Source organism: Euphorbia lathyris, chromosome 1, assembly GCF_963576675.1.
Source record: "Euphorbia lathyris chromosome 1, ddEupLath1.1, whole genome shotgun sequence".
Taxonomy (NCBI): Eukaryota; Viridiplantae; Streptophyta; class Magnoliopsida; order Malpighiales; family Euphorbiaceae; genus Euphorbia; species Euphorbia lathyris.
Window position 1 is genome coordinate 35391374 of NC_088910.1, and position 16978 is coordinate 35408351.

The window sequence follows — 16978 nt, forward strand, 5'->3', positions numbered from 1 at the left end:
TTATTAAAAAATTATTAAATCAAACTTACTTACAGACGTGTTCATGTAACATTATGACCGAGTTTGTCCATGAGCTTATCCATGAGCTTGTTCATGAACCTATAACCGAGCTTGTTCGCAAGCTTTGAAACTGAGTTTCACCGTGCTCAAGCGCAGCTCGTTTATAAATCAAGCCAAACATAATCGAATTTTTATCGAGCCGAACGTCGGAAAGGCTCAACTCATTTATCACCCTAACATTCGTTTAGGGCCTCCTGTTTAGGGGTCTTCAATACATTTTTTTAATATATAAAATACAAATTTCATTTTAATTATAATATAATAATTATTGAAATTTCAAATGTTAAAAATTATCCTTGTAAATAGACTTGTTCACGGGTCCGAGTACCAGTCTGGCCCGTCCAGATCCATGCCCCTTGGGGTGCACACAAAAATCCGTAAAACCAAAAAACCGAAAAACCAAACCGAAAATAAAGTTAACCAAAACCGATGGACTAATGTATGGTTTTTAATTTTAAAAATAGTGGTTAATGGTTACGGTTACGGTTTTTGTATTCCAAAAACTGCGATTAACCGAAACCGACCGAATATCAATTAAATATTAAAAACATCTAAAATATATATTTATTTATATTTGTATATAATTGTATACTTTCCCTCTTAGAATAAATACAAGGTTAATAACAAAGAAAAATTAATAAGAAACACTAGTTATTTTCGGTGACTAGGGTTCAATTCATCCTACCAATTTGTCAATAATTAGATAATTAGTGAAATTAATATACATGAATAGGGCTTAGTTGGTAAAGCACGGAGAATAATAGTTCTAGTCCAAAAAAATAAACATATGATAACATCGGGATATTATCCAAGGGATCAAAGGAGATATTTACCCAAACGACCACGTATTGAACCGGTCTAAGAAGGCAATGGCGTATCAAGCAAGACATCCGATGGGCGGATCACCGAGACTCCGCCGCACGAGATCTGTAGTCAAACCTACGTGAGATCCGCCGTCACCCTTCGATCCGTCAGCTGAACAGTTGAGCTGATTCCCTAATAAAGGCAATTAATGAACTATTAATGAGCTAACAGACATACTTAAAGGAAACCTGTCACCGTCATTAATGGAGCATTAATGGAGACTTTCTAGTTACCGAGGGTTACAACTACATGACTATATATAGCTTGCATCTCAAGCTATCAAGGTACACATTCACACAATCCTAGAAACTCTACTTTGTCAATTCAGTTTATTCCTTCGTTCATTATACTGACTTTGGCATCGGAGCTTCCCCCCGTCGAACCCAACGACGCCCCACAGGGACGAAAGCTAATCGGAAATTCTCCACTAGTCATCAACATAGTAATTTGATGTTGTAAAGAGTTGTTGTGTTGTAAGGGGAAAATTCATGTACTATTTTGTTTACCTGTTGTTTGTTGTTACAGTTTGCGGTTGTTGTTGTTGGAAAAACAGATATTTTCTGCTTTTGAAAAAAAGCTACTTTTTTTTTAGTATAAAAGACAAATAGTAGTTTTCTAACCAAACACCTAAAACTCTCATTTTTTAATATAAAAAGACAAAAATGGTGTGAAAATGGAGTAAACAAAAAATCTCTCTGATGTTAATCTCTTCAACTCGGCATTGACCCACCATTCCACTAACAATAAAAATTAGAATGCTCTTATTATTTTTATTTTTATTTACTAGTGGTTAGAAACCGAAATAAAAGGTTAACCGACCGAAATAATTGGTTAGTGGTTAACCGAATTTAGTAGATTAGTGTACGGTTAGTATTTTTAAAAAACCGATTAAATGGTTAACCGACCGAATTAACTTTAATAGACTGGTTAACCGACCGCGTGCACCCCTACCTTGGGCTTGGACAATGAAAATTGAACTTAGGTCCAGTCCGGTCTAGGCCCGCTAAAGCCCGTCTATTTTTTGGGCGGGCTTGGGATTAATAAAAATAGCACGGGCCGGCCCAGCCCGGCCCGCCTATTAATACTAATTAGTAAATTTATATATTAAATATTTATTTTTTATAATTAAAAATTATATATATATATATATATATATATATATATATATATATATATATATATATATATATATATATATATATATAGGTTGTTTATATGGGTTGGGCTTGGACTGAACATTTTTACCTAAAAACCCGATAGGTCTGGTCCGAGCCCGACCCATGGCTAAGTCTACTTGTAAATAATTATTATATCGTATCCGAATTTGATAGTTATCATATATAGAAAACAAGAATACACAAAGCTAAACGAAATCAAAAGTCAACAACAACAACACATATTGTCTATTTTTTTAATTATCGTCTCTTAACAACAATAGTATAACATGAATCCTCCAAAATTTGTTTTACAATGTCTCTATTGACCATAATAGAGATAAGTTACAAAATTAGCTATATGGTTACCAAGAGCATGTTTAGACTCTATATGCAAAACAATACAATTTTGAGCGGACCAATGCAATTTCAAACATCATTAACGAAAGATGGATTTTTTCATTAACAGAATAAGTGCAAATTCCAAGGTTGTTCCTGACCTTTTAGAGGCCCGGGTCGAGATGACAAAATTGAGCCATTTCATATGTACATTCTATTTGTATTTTACAATTTGGAGGCTAGATGAAAAGTAGGTTGTCGAACATCCAAATTAGGTTCACACCCATAACACCAAGCCCGAATTTTATTAAAAGACAAAGAATAAGAAAAAAAAAGATAAGAATGCAACCCTAAAATGGGTTAACAAAAACGAAATTGTTCTAAATCATTAAAGTCATACATTTTTAAATTTTAAACGCTTAACCCTTGAAAAAAAGCAACTCCGCATATTATCATTCTTTATAGCTAACATAGTTCTAACCCAACAAAATCATCTTCCATCGCTTAAAAAACAAAGTATACAAATAATCAAGAATGTTTATTTCGTTGAGCATTACGAGAGGCAAAATCATTAATGACAATATCAACATCAATGTTTTCCAAAATTTCGTTCTCAATATAAATCAAATTGCCAAACCACTCAACATTTCTTCAGATATTGATGACCTCAAGTAAGTTTTTATTAACTTTAACTTTGAAAAACTTCTTTTTACTGATGCTACAGTCATAGGCACAATTGATAAAATTCTATAAGCAATCGAAACATTTGGATAACAATTTGTAGCTTTAACAAACTCAATAATTTCAATTGTTGACATTAATTCAGATGGCAAAGTAAATTGCAACACTTTCAATCCACAGAAGAGATCATTTAAATCAAAAATCTGATACACTGTCATGAAAAAAACAAGAGTGAAGATTGCTACCATTTTTTTTAAATCATTATCATTTAATGACTTTAATTTTTTTTGAATCAAATAAAAATTCAAAAATAGTTTCAAATATCTTTAATTGCTCAAGTTTATCTTCTAAAGAACGTATAGCCATGTCCATAACAACCAAAAAATAATTAGTTCTAAATGACTCTTCAGCAGATTGAATTTCCTCTACATGATCATTCTCATCAAAATGTGCTTTTTTCTAGTAATATGACATTTTGTTGGAAAAATGGATCAGGGGGAGTATTTGGCCATAGGCAAACGTAACCTTAGGCATGTGCAAAGTCATCCCAAGCATTGCCAAGGCTACGAGGAGGATTGACAACGAGTGGGGAATGAGACATATCAACGTATGCTAGCCGTGGGCTCTAAGTTGGCATAAGAAACACTATAGGAGGACAGGGATACCCTGACATCGGATCTCCGCCTACCCTTGGACCAATTTTCGGTACTAGTTTAAGCGATCCACCCTGGTCCACTAGGGACTAAGAGAGTCGGACATCCGACCTTCGTGAATGGAGTTAGATGTCTCCATAAGATGGATCCTTATAGACACTTTGACTCCTGAGCTAGCCCATAGTGTGTGTCCTTTATGAGGCGAGGTTTATACATAGGGATACCATCCGAGACGGAATACCAACATACGAATTGACAAAACATTTAAAAGGGGATAGACCGCTTCGGTAAAAATTAACTGGTCGAGGATTTAGGGAGTTCTTGGCGCCACATGGAGTTTTGACCTAGCTCCGATCTGGCCCCGTGACATTTGCCTAAATCCATATCAAAAGCAACAACTTAACAGTCATACAAGACTAAACGCCTTCATCTCTAAACTTTTTTTAGAAACAACATTGCACTTTCCAACTGTTTAATGGTAGAGTCAATACATATAGATTTATATTGTAATTTCTTGCTTACCGTGTTTAGAGAAATAGGACTTCATAAAAAATAACCATACTGAGTAAAAACTCAATGTCAAAACTCTCTACTACAACAACTATTAAACTATTTGTATTTGACTTCACATTTAACTCATCTTATGATACATTTGAATGCATTAAACATACTGATAGAAAAGTACATATGAAATTATCATAATTAAGTACATGTACGGTTCACATAAACAATGTTACTGATGGTGAGAATGAGAAAAGCTTCTGAGAGCATGCTACATATTAAGTATATCTCTACAAAAAAATAAAATAAGGCGCATAATCTGGTTCAAGTCAAAACTTCATCAATGTCCTAACAACTCAATAGCATGTGGTGATCTTCAAGAGGCAAAGCAAACTGATGATTGTTCTTCTACAAGGACCAACTCCGATAGAGTTACCATCTATAGACATGGCTAGAAAACCGACTGAATATCTATCCAAGGCATCTTCCTAATAGTAGATTGGTAAATTTTCTTCAGCCATTATAGACCTAACCATATCAAGAAGAGCTTCGCTTGTTTACCCTTCTTGTTTGGGTCAAACCAAGTAGGATAACCAGTAAGCTTAAAGCATGACTCCTTCAAATGTCTAGGTTTGCAAGAATAAGTGCAAAATCTGTCACTCTTAGAACCATGTTTCTGACCATGGCCTTGAGTTTTATCATCTGGAGCATATGATGGTTTAGAATGATCATTCAGGGATGCAGCAGAAGAATGAAAATTTTGGTTCAGATGAACATTATTAGCAATTTCTAGAGATGAAACATCACAATGTACCCTCCTTTTGCTTCTCAACACGGCGAATCATGGAATGAACGTTGTGTATTGTTGGAAAAGGCTCTAGTAGTAAAATCTGACTCCGCACATGATCATAACCATCATTAAGTCCCATAAGAAATTTCACAAGTTGATCTGCATTTTTCTAAGTATATGCCTTCTTAGCAGCCTTACATATGGAGAATCAGCAACACAACATGTACAAATTGGCGCAGGACAAAGATATTCTAACTCATCCCATAAATGCTTCAATTTTGTAAAAGAAATCCAAATAGATTGATTTCTTTGGACAAAATTACTAATCTCCTGCTTCAATTGATGCAACAATGGACCATTGAATTCACCAAATCTATGTTCTAATTCCTTCCAAAGAGACCTAGCAAAGAAAACAAATATGAAATTCTCAACCAAATCCTTAGAATCAGAGTCACAATTCATGAAATTACCATGGAATCAACTCTTTTCCATTTAGAAAAATCAGGAGCAGTTTTAGCAGATCAAAAACCAACACTGAGAACAAATTAAGTTTCTCTTAGACAGAGAGAGCCAAAAAAACATATTACGACTCTAAGAAACATAGTTAACACTAGTTAAAGTAGCAGAAACCAAACAAATTCCCATATTTTCCGATCCTCAGTGTTGATCTCGATTTCACCGACTAAGCAGTTGATTGAATCGGCTGCAACAGAGAATGAATTAAAATATAATAAAACTTATCGTTCTTTAATATTAGAACTAGATTCCTAAGTTATTTTACTTTTCTAAGATACGTGTAACACACTTTCCAGGTGTAATTTACTTTTTTGCAAGTAAATGATTAATTGATTACATTTTATGCGAATCGAGGGTTATCTATGCAAGTTTTAGGAGGACCAATCAAACTTTTTAAACAACTTCGGGAACAAATGATGTATTAAGCCTATTTTTGAATTGAATGAGTTAGAAAATAAATATATTTTAATATGATGAGTTTACCATTAAGGGAGATGCAATAATCGCATAGAAAAGAAGGGAATTAATTCAGAAAAGACTACCAGAAAAATGGTATTGGTGTTAGATCTAAGCTTATTAAATTTAAACTGTACGATGTTTTGAAGATTCTAATAAATCTATATTTAATCTTGAATGACGAAATACTATTTAGCATAAAGGGGTTGATGATCAGATCAGATGATATTCTAGAAGAAAACTCTCGGCCAATAGGAGCGGTTAAAAGAATGTATGGTGCAAGTATACGCGCAAACATGGTCAGTCAAATTTGAAAAGCAGCCATTTCCGACTCAACTTTCTCGCGCCATAAAAAAGCTTAGCCTTCGAATTTCCACTGCCATCCACAACTATTTCACCTTCTCCGTTCCCATTCTCAATTTCTACTTCCTCTCTAACACTAAACCATTAGGAATCTTACTTTTCAGCTCAATTAAATCAATCCAATGGCCATCTCCGATCACTCGCGCGGCCATTCTCTCATCCCTTCCTTTCTCTACTCTCCTAGCTCCCGCGACGCCGCATTATTTGACTTTCAACCTTCACCGCTCAACTCCGATCATGGATTCCATAAATCATCTGCCGACGGAGGGAAGAGCTTCGTCATTCCTGCACCTAATGAGAAGATCAAAATCCAGATGTACTCACCGGCTTTTTATGCTGCGTCTGCGGCCGGTGGGATTTTAAGCTGCGGCATCACTCACACGGCAGTCACTCCTCTTGATCTAGTCAAGTGCAATATGCAGGTATCTTAATTTTATTCTCGATTTTTTCTTACTAATTTCCTCAACGAATACAATTAAATATTTAAATCAAGGTTTCCTAAGTTCTATATACATCTTCAAGAAGCTGCCTGATCATGCAATCAAAGATAATTAATCATGTACTTGATCATTGCATTTGAAATGTTAATATTGTTCTTTTTAGAAGATGAGTATCATGATTTAGGAATGCTAGTTTTTCTAGTTTATTAATACACCTAACTTTATTATTATTATGATTTGATTTTTCCAATTACTTTTGGAGTAGAATTCCCGTTATTACTGGTCTTGATTTAGTTCATTGGGGTACCGATCAAATTGTGTTTTCAAATTGATGTATATTGCTTCTAATTCTGTGCTCGCTTATAACTATTGTTTATTTACTGAACTTAATTAATTGTCATAATAAAGGAAAGTATACTAAAGATTCATATCTTAGATATACGCTTCTCGTTAAAAAAATCAGTAGTTTCAGGGAAAAAAAAATTGAAAACTTTCTTGAGCCTATTTAACAGGCCGGTCTGCCCAGGCCGGGCTTGGACAATAAAAATTATCCATAAACCAAACTCGATCCAAGCCCGTTAAAGCCTGTCTATATTTTGGGTAGAGTTTGAGATTTATAAAAATAACATAGACCAGCCCACACTGACCTGTCTATTAATATTAATTAATAAATTTATATTTATATATATATTAATATTTATTTTTAAATATAAATTTTATTTTTATTTATAAAAAGTATACATATATATTTAGATGGTTTATATGGACTGAGTTTGGAATTTGATTTTTGAACTTAAACCCAGTGCGGTCCAATGCCTAAATTAACGGTGGACTGGACCTGGGTCCGGGCTAAGCATTTGTTTATAAAAACCCGCTGGATCCAGTCTGAACCCAGCCAATGAGAAAACCGGCGGGCTATCGCTGTTGTGGAGTAGGCCTCGGATTCAGTAGTTACTAGAACAGTTCTATTTAAAAACAAAAAGAAGACCATCTTTGACTTTGTTCCCTATTTTGAACTTTCAAAGCACGAAAAAAGCGTCTGTGATCTATGTATGACTAACCTTTTTTGCATTTTTTTTTCATTAGATAGTGAGTAGGAAAGATTTCTGAAAAGGGTTGTGAACAACTTATCTCTAAAAATACATTGCAAGTTGCATATATACAGAGTTACAAAATTGCCTAATATTTACTGATAATGATATGTGATTCATTCAGCTAAAATTGGTATGGGCTCGTATTGAAGTAGCTACATACATGAAATAACTAACATATGATGTAATTGATGATATAGATTGACCCTTCAAAGTACAAGAGCGTGACATCTGGATTTGGAGTGTTGCTTAAAGAGCAGGGTGTTAAAGGTCTCTTTAAGGGATGGACACCAACCCTGCTTGGTTACAGTGCTCAGGGTGCCTGCAAAATGGGATTCTACGAATTTTTTAAGAAGTACTATTCAGACATTGCTGGACCTGAATATGCTTCCAAATACAAGACTTTAATTTATCTTGCTGGTTCTGCATCCACTGAACTCATTGCTGATGTTGCCCTCTGCCCTATGGAAGCTGTCAAAGTTCGTGTGCAAACTCAGCCCGGTTTTGCACGAGGCTTGGCTGATGGCATGCCTAAGATCATCAGGTCTGAAGGTTACGCAGGGTACGTACTCAGGACAATAATTATTTATATTGGAACTTTCAATTATAAGAAGTTTTAGTAAACAAACTCATATGATTAATGTTTGATGCTCACAGGTTATATAAAGGGCTTGTTCCTCTCTGGGGACGTCAAGTTCCATGTAAGATTTCCATTGTTTGAACAGATTTACAATGAAATGAAGTATTTATATATATGCCTAAGTGTTTATGGTTAAAATTGGTGTATAACAGATACAATGATGAAATTTGTAACCTTCGAGACAATTGTGGAGCAAATATACAAACATGTAATCCCAACGCCGAAAGAGCAGTGCAGTAAAAGTTTGCAGCTCGGAATCAGCTTTGCTGGTGGATATGTTGCTGGTGTGCTCTGTGCTATTGTCTCTCATCCAGCTGATAACATGGTGTCATTCCTCAACAATGCTAAGGGAGCTACTGCCGCTGATGTGAGTGAAGCTCAAGCACATATATTATATGTTTCCATGTTTCTTCCTAGTTGATCTGTTGACTAGCACTCTGTTAATGCTTTCATAATTGGTATGGTGCAGGCAATTAAGAAGATAGGATGGAAGGGCCTCTTCACCCGTGGACTTCCTCTCAGAATTGTGATGATCGGAACTCTAACTGGGGCGCAATGGGGCATCTATGATGCTTTTAAAGTGTTTGTTGGGCTGTAAGTACTCTTCTTTTACATACCATTTTATGCTTACTTAAATTTTACTTCAATCAAATGAATTTGGGACTTTTTATTCATTTGTAGGCCAACTACTGGTGGTGTTCCTCCCCCTGTTGCTGCTGAGGCTTGAACTTAAAAGAGTTTAGGTGTGAAGAAAAAAGATATACAATTTTTCTACATTAGGAATTCTTTGGGAGTATTATAAAATTTCTCCTAGGCAGATAAATAAGAGTTGGTTAGCTCATGCTATAATGGCATATAGGCGTTAGCTTCAGCTACGCATTGTATCTTACAAGATAAAATTATTCATTCAAATTTTTACAAAAAGGATGTTTTGATTATGACAACATCTAGCATTGATTGACGAATACTTACTGTAAAACTTAGATTCAGATTTCGTTCCTATATTTAGTAAACCTCCATTAAATGTAAGTTGCAATAAGAGAAGACACAAGCCAACTGATAACAAATCATTAATCAATTTACAAAATTTGGAGTAAATTAGCACTTCTGATAAGAAAGAAGAAAATATTTCATGTAATTGTTGTTCGAGTACAAAACTAAAAAAAGAAGGCAGTTGCATGTTTGAGTGAGACTATTGAAGGATGAATAAATAAGATCTCGATTAGGTTGTGTGACTCAACTTAAATTAAGTGGGTAAACAGTATCAAAAGCAATCCTAGCAAACATATGTCGAGTTTCTTGCAGATTTCCCGAAGCTAATAACTCATAGTTTATCTTGCTACCTTGCTTTGGGATAAATCCCCCCTCTGGGCCTTTTCCTACACACTCGAAAATCCTGCATGCTCTCAAATATAATGCCAACGTAATGAATACCTGCACATAAAGGACACAATTAGGAATACACAGCCGCCAAATAAGACAGTAAACACATTAATAGAGCTGACAAAAACAATGCATGTGCACCATAAAAGGGGCGTTATAGAGTTGAAAATAACAAGAAAATATAGACTCAATAGGTTTCAATAATAAAGTTCACAAGTTCAATAGAACAAAAATGAAGTCGATTTAATAGGACATGCATAAAGTAGAAAGGCTTAAAAGTTGAAGTTGAGGGGCTCAAACATGTAAATACAGGGGCTTTATAATTGTGTTTTTCCAAGGAAAGATTTGTTGCTAAATCAAACTAGATTACCGATAAGAAATCAATTTATCACTTAAAATCAACACCAGTGATTACTGATATACTTTTCGGTAAGTCAATTGGCTCCAGGAAGCATGAAATTTAAAAGGGAAAGTGCTTACTAAATCTGTATACGGGGCTTGAGGATACTGTGCCATTGCTTGAGAGACATATTGCTCATCAGTCATCATAGACAGTACTTGTTTAGTATGTGCTGCAAGATCCATAACTTTATCAACCAATTCATCTGCATCTAGATTCCTAGGTTCTGCTAATTCATGGAAGCTGACGTCGTGCGGTGTGCTGATCTTCCTTCCTATGCTTACAGCTGCTAACATATCTCCACCATTGTGGACAGCAAGACAGAACACAGCAACCACCAAAGGATCCCTCGATTTGTCGGCTAATGCTTTATGGAATGCTAACATTCCAACCCTGAAAATATAGACCTGCAATTAGCCCAGTAGGTCCAACTTGCCTTTAGGCACCAAAATCGTTTTAGGAATTTTGATTAACTTGCATCCAAACGGCTGTACCCTAGTCCTAAACATAGTGAAGGAATCCAAAAGTGATCTTGTGAACAATAAGACAACTTTAGAACAATTGACTACAACTGAAAGAAAGAAGTTTCGTTCCACCACCTCTTAAATGTCTTGACAATGCTTAAGAATGCAGCGACTTCATCAAAACAATCATAACAGAATATGAAAAGTAAATGTAAATCACAGCATGTCAAAATTAATTATAAAAAGTTGAACAAGTATTTTATGGAACCGATTACATGAAGGTTCTGGATGGTACTACACTTCAATCTCATTTTATTGCAATTCCCACAATGTTACAAACCACATAAAATTCGACTCACTATTTAATTGAGATTTTAGGTGTATAATATAGGTCAAAGTTTAATGCAAATATAAATGTCACACGATAATACTTCACTCAATGGACCTATAGCCATATAGGAACCAAAAAAAAACATCTTACTTTTAAAAAAAGTGATATCATAGACACATCCCACACTCTACCAAGTTACTCAAGTATTTGGTGGCAGACAAATTCCTATAAGTTTCAAGGAATTCATTTACAGGTTTAAATGTAGTGAATTTGGTTCAAGTAAAATTAAATAGGAAATAGTAGGTCTAAAAAAAAAAAAACCAGAACAATAACAATTATAGCATGTTAACTTTCAAACTATATCAATTACTAAATTCATTTTATTTCTGACCCTCAATAAAAATGGTGGCAATGAATATCCGGATGACATATCTAATTATCTATATCATTCATAAGAGGTATACCTTTAGAATCAACGATAAATTGGCAAATTGCCATGAATTTCTCATAAACTTGCTAAAGAGACACAAAAAGGAGGAAATATATCTAAAATTTTGTTCATGAATGTCATAATCATCAAAGACGGCATGTTTCTTTCAAGAAAAAAGTACATGCAATACAAAGTCAACATGAAGTTTCTATAACATAATCTAACAGGGTGATGAAGCCATTCCTAAAATTAACTTCTCAAAATCTACTGACATTTTCTAGCATACACATGACATGATTATTAAATTAAGCACCTTAAGAAAACTTACCATAAGCTGCTGTGACATGGTCTATCAGGTGCAAGAAACTTATCCATGTTGTGAAAAAGAGACTGCAGGTGGAATAACACTTGCAATCACAAAACTGTAAATACAGTCAAGTAACACAAAACATAGTGCACAATTATAACTAGTAGAAACACTATAACATAGTGCACAATAATAACTAGTAGCAACATTTTCTTAGAGAAGAGTTAAATAAGGAAAATAAAATTGTATTGATAAAGACAACACTGCTTTTGGATCTAAAATATACATGTGAAAAAAAAATGAACAAATGAAAAACATTAGGAGGTAAAGAATAGTCACTTCATGAATAAAAATAGATATTGGAATACACCAGTTGGGTTAGTTTAGACTTTAACATTCGTAATAAAGTGAAGAAACTAAATCTGAACTCAAGCAGTTCTTTTAATCCCCCCCTATGAAATTTGTTTCCCAAAACTAAATATAACAAGCAAATTTTCAAGCTTCTGCAGAAGTAGCAACATAAGTTATTTATCGAAATTACCAAAAGCATATTAGATCTCTTGTCTCGTCTCTTAAAACCGTGACGAACAAAATAAGCTGCCTGCAAGATGGAGCTATATCAGATCTGCAAGAGAAATGTCCTACAAACTTAAACTACCATCAACTGCATACCTGAAATGGAAGAAGTATTTCAAGAAGCCCAAATTTCCATAATAATCTTAAAGAAGCTTCAGCAGAACCATATGCTAGCATGTAGTTAATTTCTGTCATAAGCCTTCCCTAGGATAATTTGCACTACAGTTAAGTCAGTTGGGAACATTTAGATGTAAATTGAATCTCAGAAATACTCAAGATTAGGCAAAATTGCTTCAATACCTTATCAAGTCTTAAAATTAAGCTTGCAAATTTTTTGGCAAAGTGAGCTGTTTCTTTTGAAAAGTGGAATCCTAGGCGAGCAGCAACTCTTATTGCACGAAGAATGCGAGCTGCAAAGACAGTGAAACCATATCAGTTTCAAGGTCAAAATAGTAAGATCAAGCTTTAAGCATGGGTTTTTGTTCACAGAAAACTAATAGAGCAAAATGAATTAAAGGTCAGTGTCCATGTTACATGAAAAAAAAAAAAGAAGTTGTTACAGATAACAAAACTTACCACAGTCGTCCTGAAAAGAAGTACTTGCTGGTATTATAGTTCGCACCTTGACCCACAAAATGAGGATGTTAGGAAATTATAAATTGTGATACGAGTAACTTAATAATGAACTAATAAAGCTAGAAATACATGCACACTTTAGCCTTTCGAATATCTTGTAGACCTCCCATGTAATCATAGACTATTTTTGCATATGGATCAAACATCAATCTGCAAGTAATAACAGGCAAAGTTGAAAGCATGACCATAGAGAAAATAGTGTTTGTGGTTGCGCTGAAAGAAAGGGAAAAAATGAGAGAAGCTATAAATATTGAATTTTGTCTACTCACCCATTAATGGTGAAGTCCCTGCCCAAACAATTCCTCCAACGAACATAATCCCTGTCACCACAGTCAAAGGGACATTGGACGTTGTTCCTGACATCCGCACCAAACCTTCGTACAGTAGTGCTAAAACTTGAAACCTATCACTAAAGATATATTAAAAACATAAAATATGGAAACAAAAAGAAGTCAATATAAAACTACAAAATGCAACAGATGTCTTTGTCAAGAGTAATAGATACTAGTGCAAGAAATTTTGGATGAGTTTTCATAATTTTGTCCTTGGATGTAATACCTCTAATGTAGTGTCTCCAATATGTACATGACATATAGGGAACCTTCTACCAACTATTTCACATCGCGAAAATGCTCTGACTACCTGCAAATAGCAAAACATCATGAGATATGCAAGTTTTACTATTAAACTGATGTTCCTGCCCTTTTTCCACAATGCTGTGAAATTAAGTGACAAAGCCTAAACAGAATTCTGTATGCAATTAATTAGATATAAATCTCTACATAGGATTATTACGAAACAAGTTACGTATATTCTTCACACAAGTATCCCTATGAACCTTAGCATTGATTGGACATTGAACATTTCAATCTCTGATGACTATAGATTAGACCTTTTAATTTCATGAGCTAAACCTTATTCATGATAAGGTCACGTAGAGAGTTTCCAACAAAAAAAAAAAACAAGATTTTCAGACTGTTCTGTACTTAACAAGGATTCAAATTTCAATAAAATCAATTGCTCCCACCACCCAAAGTTGATGATGCATTCTTTTGGAGAAACACATTATTAAGTCACAGAAGTATTCGATTTTTTTCTATTGAAATTTAGGGTTCTTATTAGATTCGCAGACAGCATGTAGATTTCTAAGTTAAAGTCACTATGAGGATTTTTCAAACAGACTTGAGGGCTTAATAGAACAAAACCAAACAATTTATAGACCTAATATGGTTCATTTATTTTTGTTGCAATTTGATGATACTTGGAACTTTATTATACTTCTCACAGCTATACTAATTAACTTATCAATGAAAATACGGGCAAAGTGTTTTATATAAAAAAGGAGAGGAAAAACCATATATTTACTTTCAATCCCTAAACACTAGATGAACATATTAAAAAAAATGATGTAAGCTCAGAATAGAGTAAAAAAATAATCAGAAATCTAATTTCACAGCTAGCACTCTCCATTGCATTATATTTGCTGAATTAGAAAGAGTTCAGAACTACAAAAGTGATGCAATCTGAATATATAGGATCACCTCTTTAAGTTCAGCCGTTGTTATAATGTCGAAGTCTTTTGGTGTTTTCTTTAAGATGAGATCCCGAACACAACCTCCCACAAGGTATACCTCGTACCCTACCACATAAAACTTAAATATTGAGTCTCTAACCAAAGTAAAACAACCATTCCGGCATGAAACGAAAAACTGACTATTACCATCAAACACAAACCACATTACATACAAAAATTATATCAATTATACAAAACAAAAGATCCAGCAATTATATACTAACCTCGTAGTTTGAGACGATTAAGAACCTTTCTGGTAGGTATTGTTAGCTTGGAAGTACTAATTCCAAGATCCTTAGAATTCAACTTCTTCCACACTGGTCCTTTACTATTATCTTCTCTCACTCCTAAAAATAAAAATCGAATTATAGAAAACAACATGGAGAAACAAAAAGCTCTAGCTATCTACCTACTGTATAACAATGAGCACCTGAATTGTCTCCCTTGGTAATTAGGATACGCTCAGGCTCATCAAGTGTCTCGATTGATGGAAGCGCAGCAAAAAGAGGCTGAAATACAGAGATGAGATTGTTTGAAAACGAAGAAATTGAATACACAATCAATTGAAATATAAACAATAAATTACCTTGCGAATGCAGCGATAGAAGGGAGGGCGAATAGATAAATGCGATCTGCAGGCAAATCCGCTTAGGCCTGTAATAGCCATGGAAACTAGGAAGGGAAGTCGCCTATTGCTATCACCATGTGACGATGATGATGATATGCTTAAACCCTTTAGGATGTCTAGGGATTTCAGGGTTTTAGGAAGATTTTCAAGTTATCGAAATATCATGCCACGTGGCAAAATTAACTTGTTCATTCGATTTACTTATAATGGGCCGTAAAAAGCTCATGGGCCATGGTTTCCCCTTATATAAAGGGTTTGGTTTTGGGCTGCTTACTGAAATTTATACAAAATTTCATGGGAAAATTACACAGAAATTCATTTTTCAAAAATTATTTATAACTAATAATTCGGTGATATTATTGCTCAATGTAAAGTGCTTCTTAGCCTTAATAACGGTTTCTCGGTCCGTTTTGTTAGGAGATTAGCTAACGGTAACCGATGCTTTTACTCGGTTATCTCGTTTACATGCTATTCCTTTTACTTATGATGTTATTCCGGATGTAGGCTCTGTTTGGTAAAGAGCGTTTTGGGATAAAAAAAAGCGGTTTTGACCAATTTTAGAGGTTTGACCACTGAAACCGCTGATTGGAGTGTTTGGTGGAGAGAGGTTTGGGAGAGAGTTTTGTGATGAAAACGCTAATTTAGAAAAAGCTCTTAAAAGGAGCTTTTTCAATTAGCGTTTTGGAATATTAAAATTAATGGACTTCTTTAACCCAAATAGATAGACTCCCTCCTTTCCTGCACCAAAATTAATGCCCTTATTCGTCTTTTTGCACAAACCGCTATTATCAATCAGGTAATTTTTACCAAACAGATCTACACAAACAGCTAGTCAAATCAGCTAGTCAAATCAGCTAATATAATCAGCTAACAGCTAACAGCTAATTCCCAAACAGGGCCGTAATCTCTTCTAGTTTGTTGACTTTTTGCCCGGTTGAGGCTAATTTGATTTTAAAAAAAATTATAACTATTTCAAATTATAATTTTGAATTGTGTCAAATTAATAAAAATCACTATTTTTAATCTGTTTTAAGAACTAGAGTTTATAAATTAGGGTCTAGAATATATTGTTTAGGGTTTAGGATTTATGAATTGGAATTTAGAATTTTTAAATTGGGATGTAAAATTATAATATATAGAAAATAATGACATATTAAGAATTAAATTTGGTGATATGACTTAGTTGTAATTTTATACTTTTTTTTTATATATGATTTAGTTTGGTGATATGACTTAGTTGTAATTTTATACTTAATTATGATATTCATGTATTTAAACCAAAATTCATTTTTCTAAATTTATTTTCAACTATATCAAAGAATAATTTGAATTAGAAAAAAAACTAATTAAATCATTATTCTTAATATATTTTAATAATTAAAATTTATAAATTATAAGTCTACATATAATTTTTAGGATTTAAAATTTGTAAATTAGTGTTTTTAATTTATAAATTAACGTATAAAGTATGTATGCTATATAGAAAAAGGACATATTTAAAATTAATTTTAATAATATAATTTAGTTATAACATGTTAATTTTGATAAATTAACATATAATTTAGTTATATTATTTAGTTATAAATTATATAATTTAATTATGATTTTCATGAAAAAAGTTTTTTTTTGAATAAATACTAATAGTAATTGTTACTATAATATTGCACTGACACTATAAATCTAATTATTGAGGTTTTTAATT

At 33.7% G+C, this 16978-nt stretch overlaps 2 protein-coding genes across 3 annotated transcripts; one reads left to right on the plus strand and one right to left on the minus strand.

Moving 5' to 3' along the window:
• The first annotated feature begins 6338 nt into the window (after window positions 1–6338).
• On the plus strand, window positions 6339–9492 carry LOC136227835 (mitochondrial phosphate carrier protein 3, mitochondrial-like). Its single transcript, XM_066016605.1, has 6 exons — window positions 6339–6799; window positions 8109–8470; window positions 8566–8609; window positions 8701–8915; window positions 9018–9142; window positions 9230–9492. The coding sequence occupies exons 1-6, from the start codon at window positions 6500–6502 to the stop codon at window positions 9273–9275; spliced, it is 1092 nt and encodes a 363-aa protein (XP_065872677.1). The 5' UTR covers window positions 6339–6499; the 3' UTR covers window positions 9276–9492.
• A 167-nt stretch (window positions 9493–9659) lies between these two features.
• On the minus strand, window positions 9660–15398 carry LOC136227823 (uncharacterized). Of its 2 annotated transcripts, XM_066016589.1 has the most exons (14): window positions 15235–15395; window positions 15079–15157; window positions 14873–14995; window positions 14617–14714; window positions 13634–13717; window positions 13345–13478; window positions 13153–13225; window positions 13016–13061; window positions 12740–12849; window positions 12536–12643; window positions 12405–12464; window positions 11885–11946; window positions 10412–10724; window positions 9660–9982 (listed from the first exon to the last, which is right to left on the minus strand). In XM_066016589.1, exons 1-14 carry the CDS (start codon window positions 15313–15315, stop codon window positions 9785–9787), a joined length of 1569 nt encoding a protein of 522 aa, XP_065872661.1. In that variant the 5' UTR covers window positions 15316–15395; the 3' UTR covers window positions 9660–9784. The 2 variants fall into 2 exon arrangements, with proteins under 2 accessions (XP_065872661.1, XP_065872670.1); XM_066016598.1 differs by lacking the exon at window positions 9660–9982 and having other exon boundaries at window positions 10563–10724; window positions 11885–11978; window positions 15235–15398.
• Window positions 15399–16978: the final 1580 nt, after the last annotated feature.

What these genes read in the sequence shown, in the direction of transcription:
- LOC136227835 (XM_066016605.1), top strand. Translation starts at nt 6,500, where the DNA reads ATGGCCATCTCCGATCACTCGCGCGGCCATTCTCTCATCCCTTCCTTT. An exon ending in TAGTCAAGTGCAATATGCAG is followed by an intron (nt 6,800 to 8,108) that starts GTATCTTAATTT and finishes TTGATGATATAG; the next exon opens with ATTGACCCTTCAAAGTACAA. An exon ending in CTGGGGACGTCAAGTTCCAT is followed by an intron (nt 8,610 to 8,700) that starts GTAAGATTTCCA and finishes GGTGTATAACAG; the next exon opens with ATACAATGATGAAATTTGTA.
- LOC136227823 (XM_066016589.1), bottom strand. Translation starts at nt 15,315, where the DNA reads ATGGCTATTACAGGCCTAAGCGGATTTGCCTGCAGATCGCATTTATCT. An exon ending in TCTATCGCTGCATTCGCAAG is followed by an intron (nt 15,158 to 15,234) that starts GTAATTTATTGT and finishes TCTGTATTTCAG; the next exon opens with CCTCTTTTTGCTGCGCTTCC. An exon ending in TACCAAGGGAGACAATTCAG is followed by an intron (nt 14,996 to 15,078) that starts GTGCTCATTGTT and finishes TTTTATTTTTAG; the next exon opens with GAGTGAGAGAAGATAATAGT.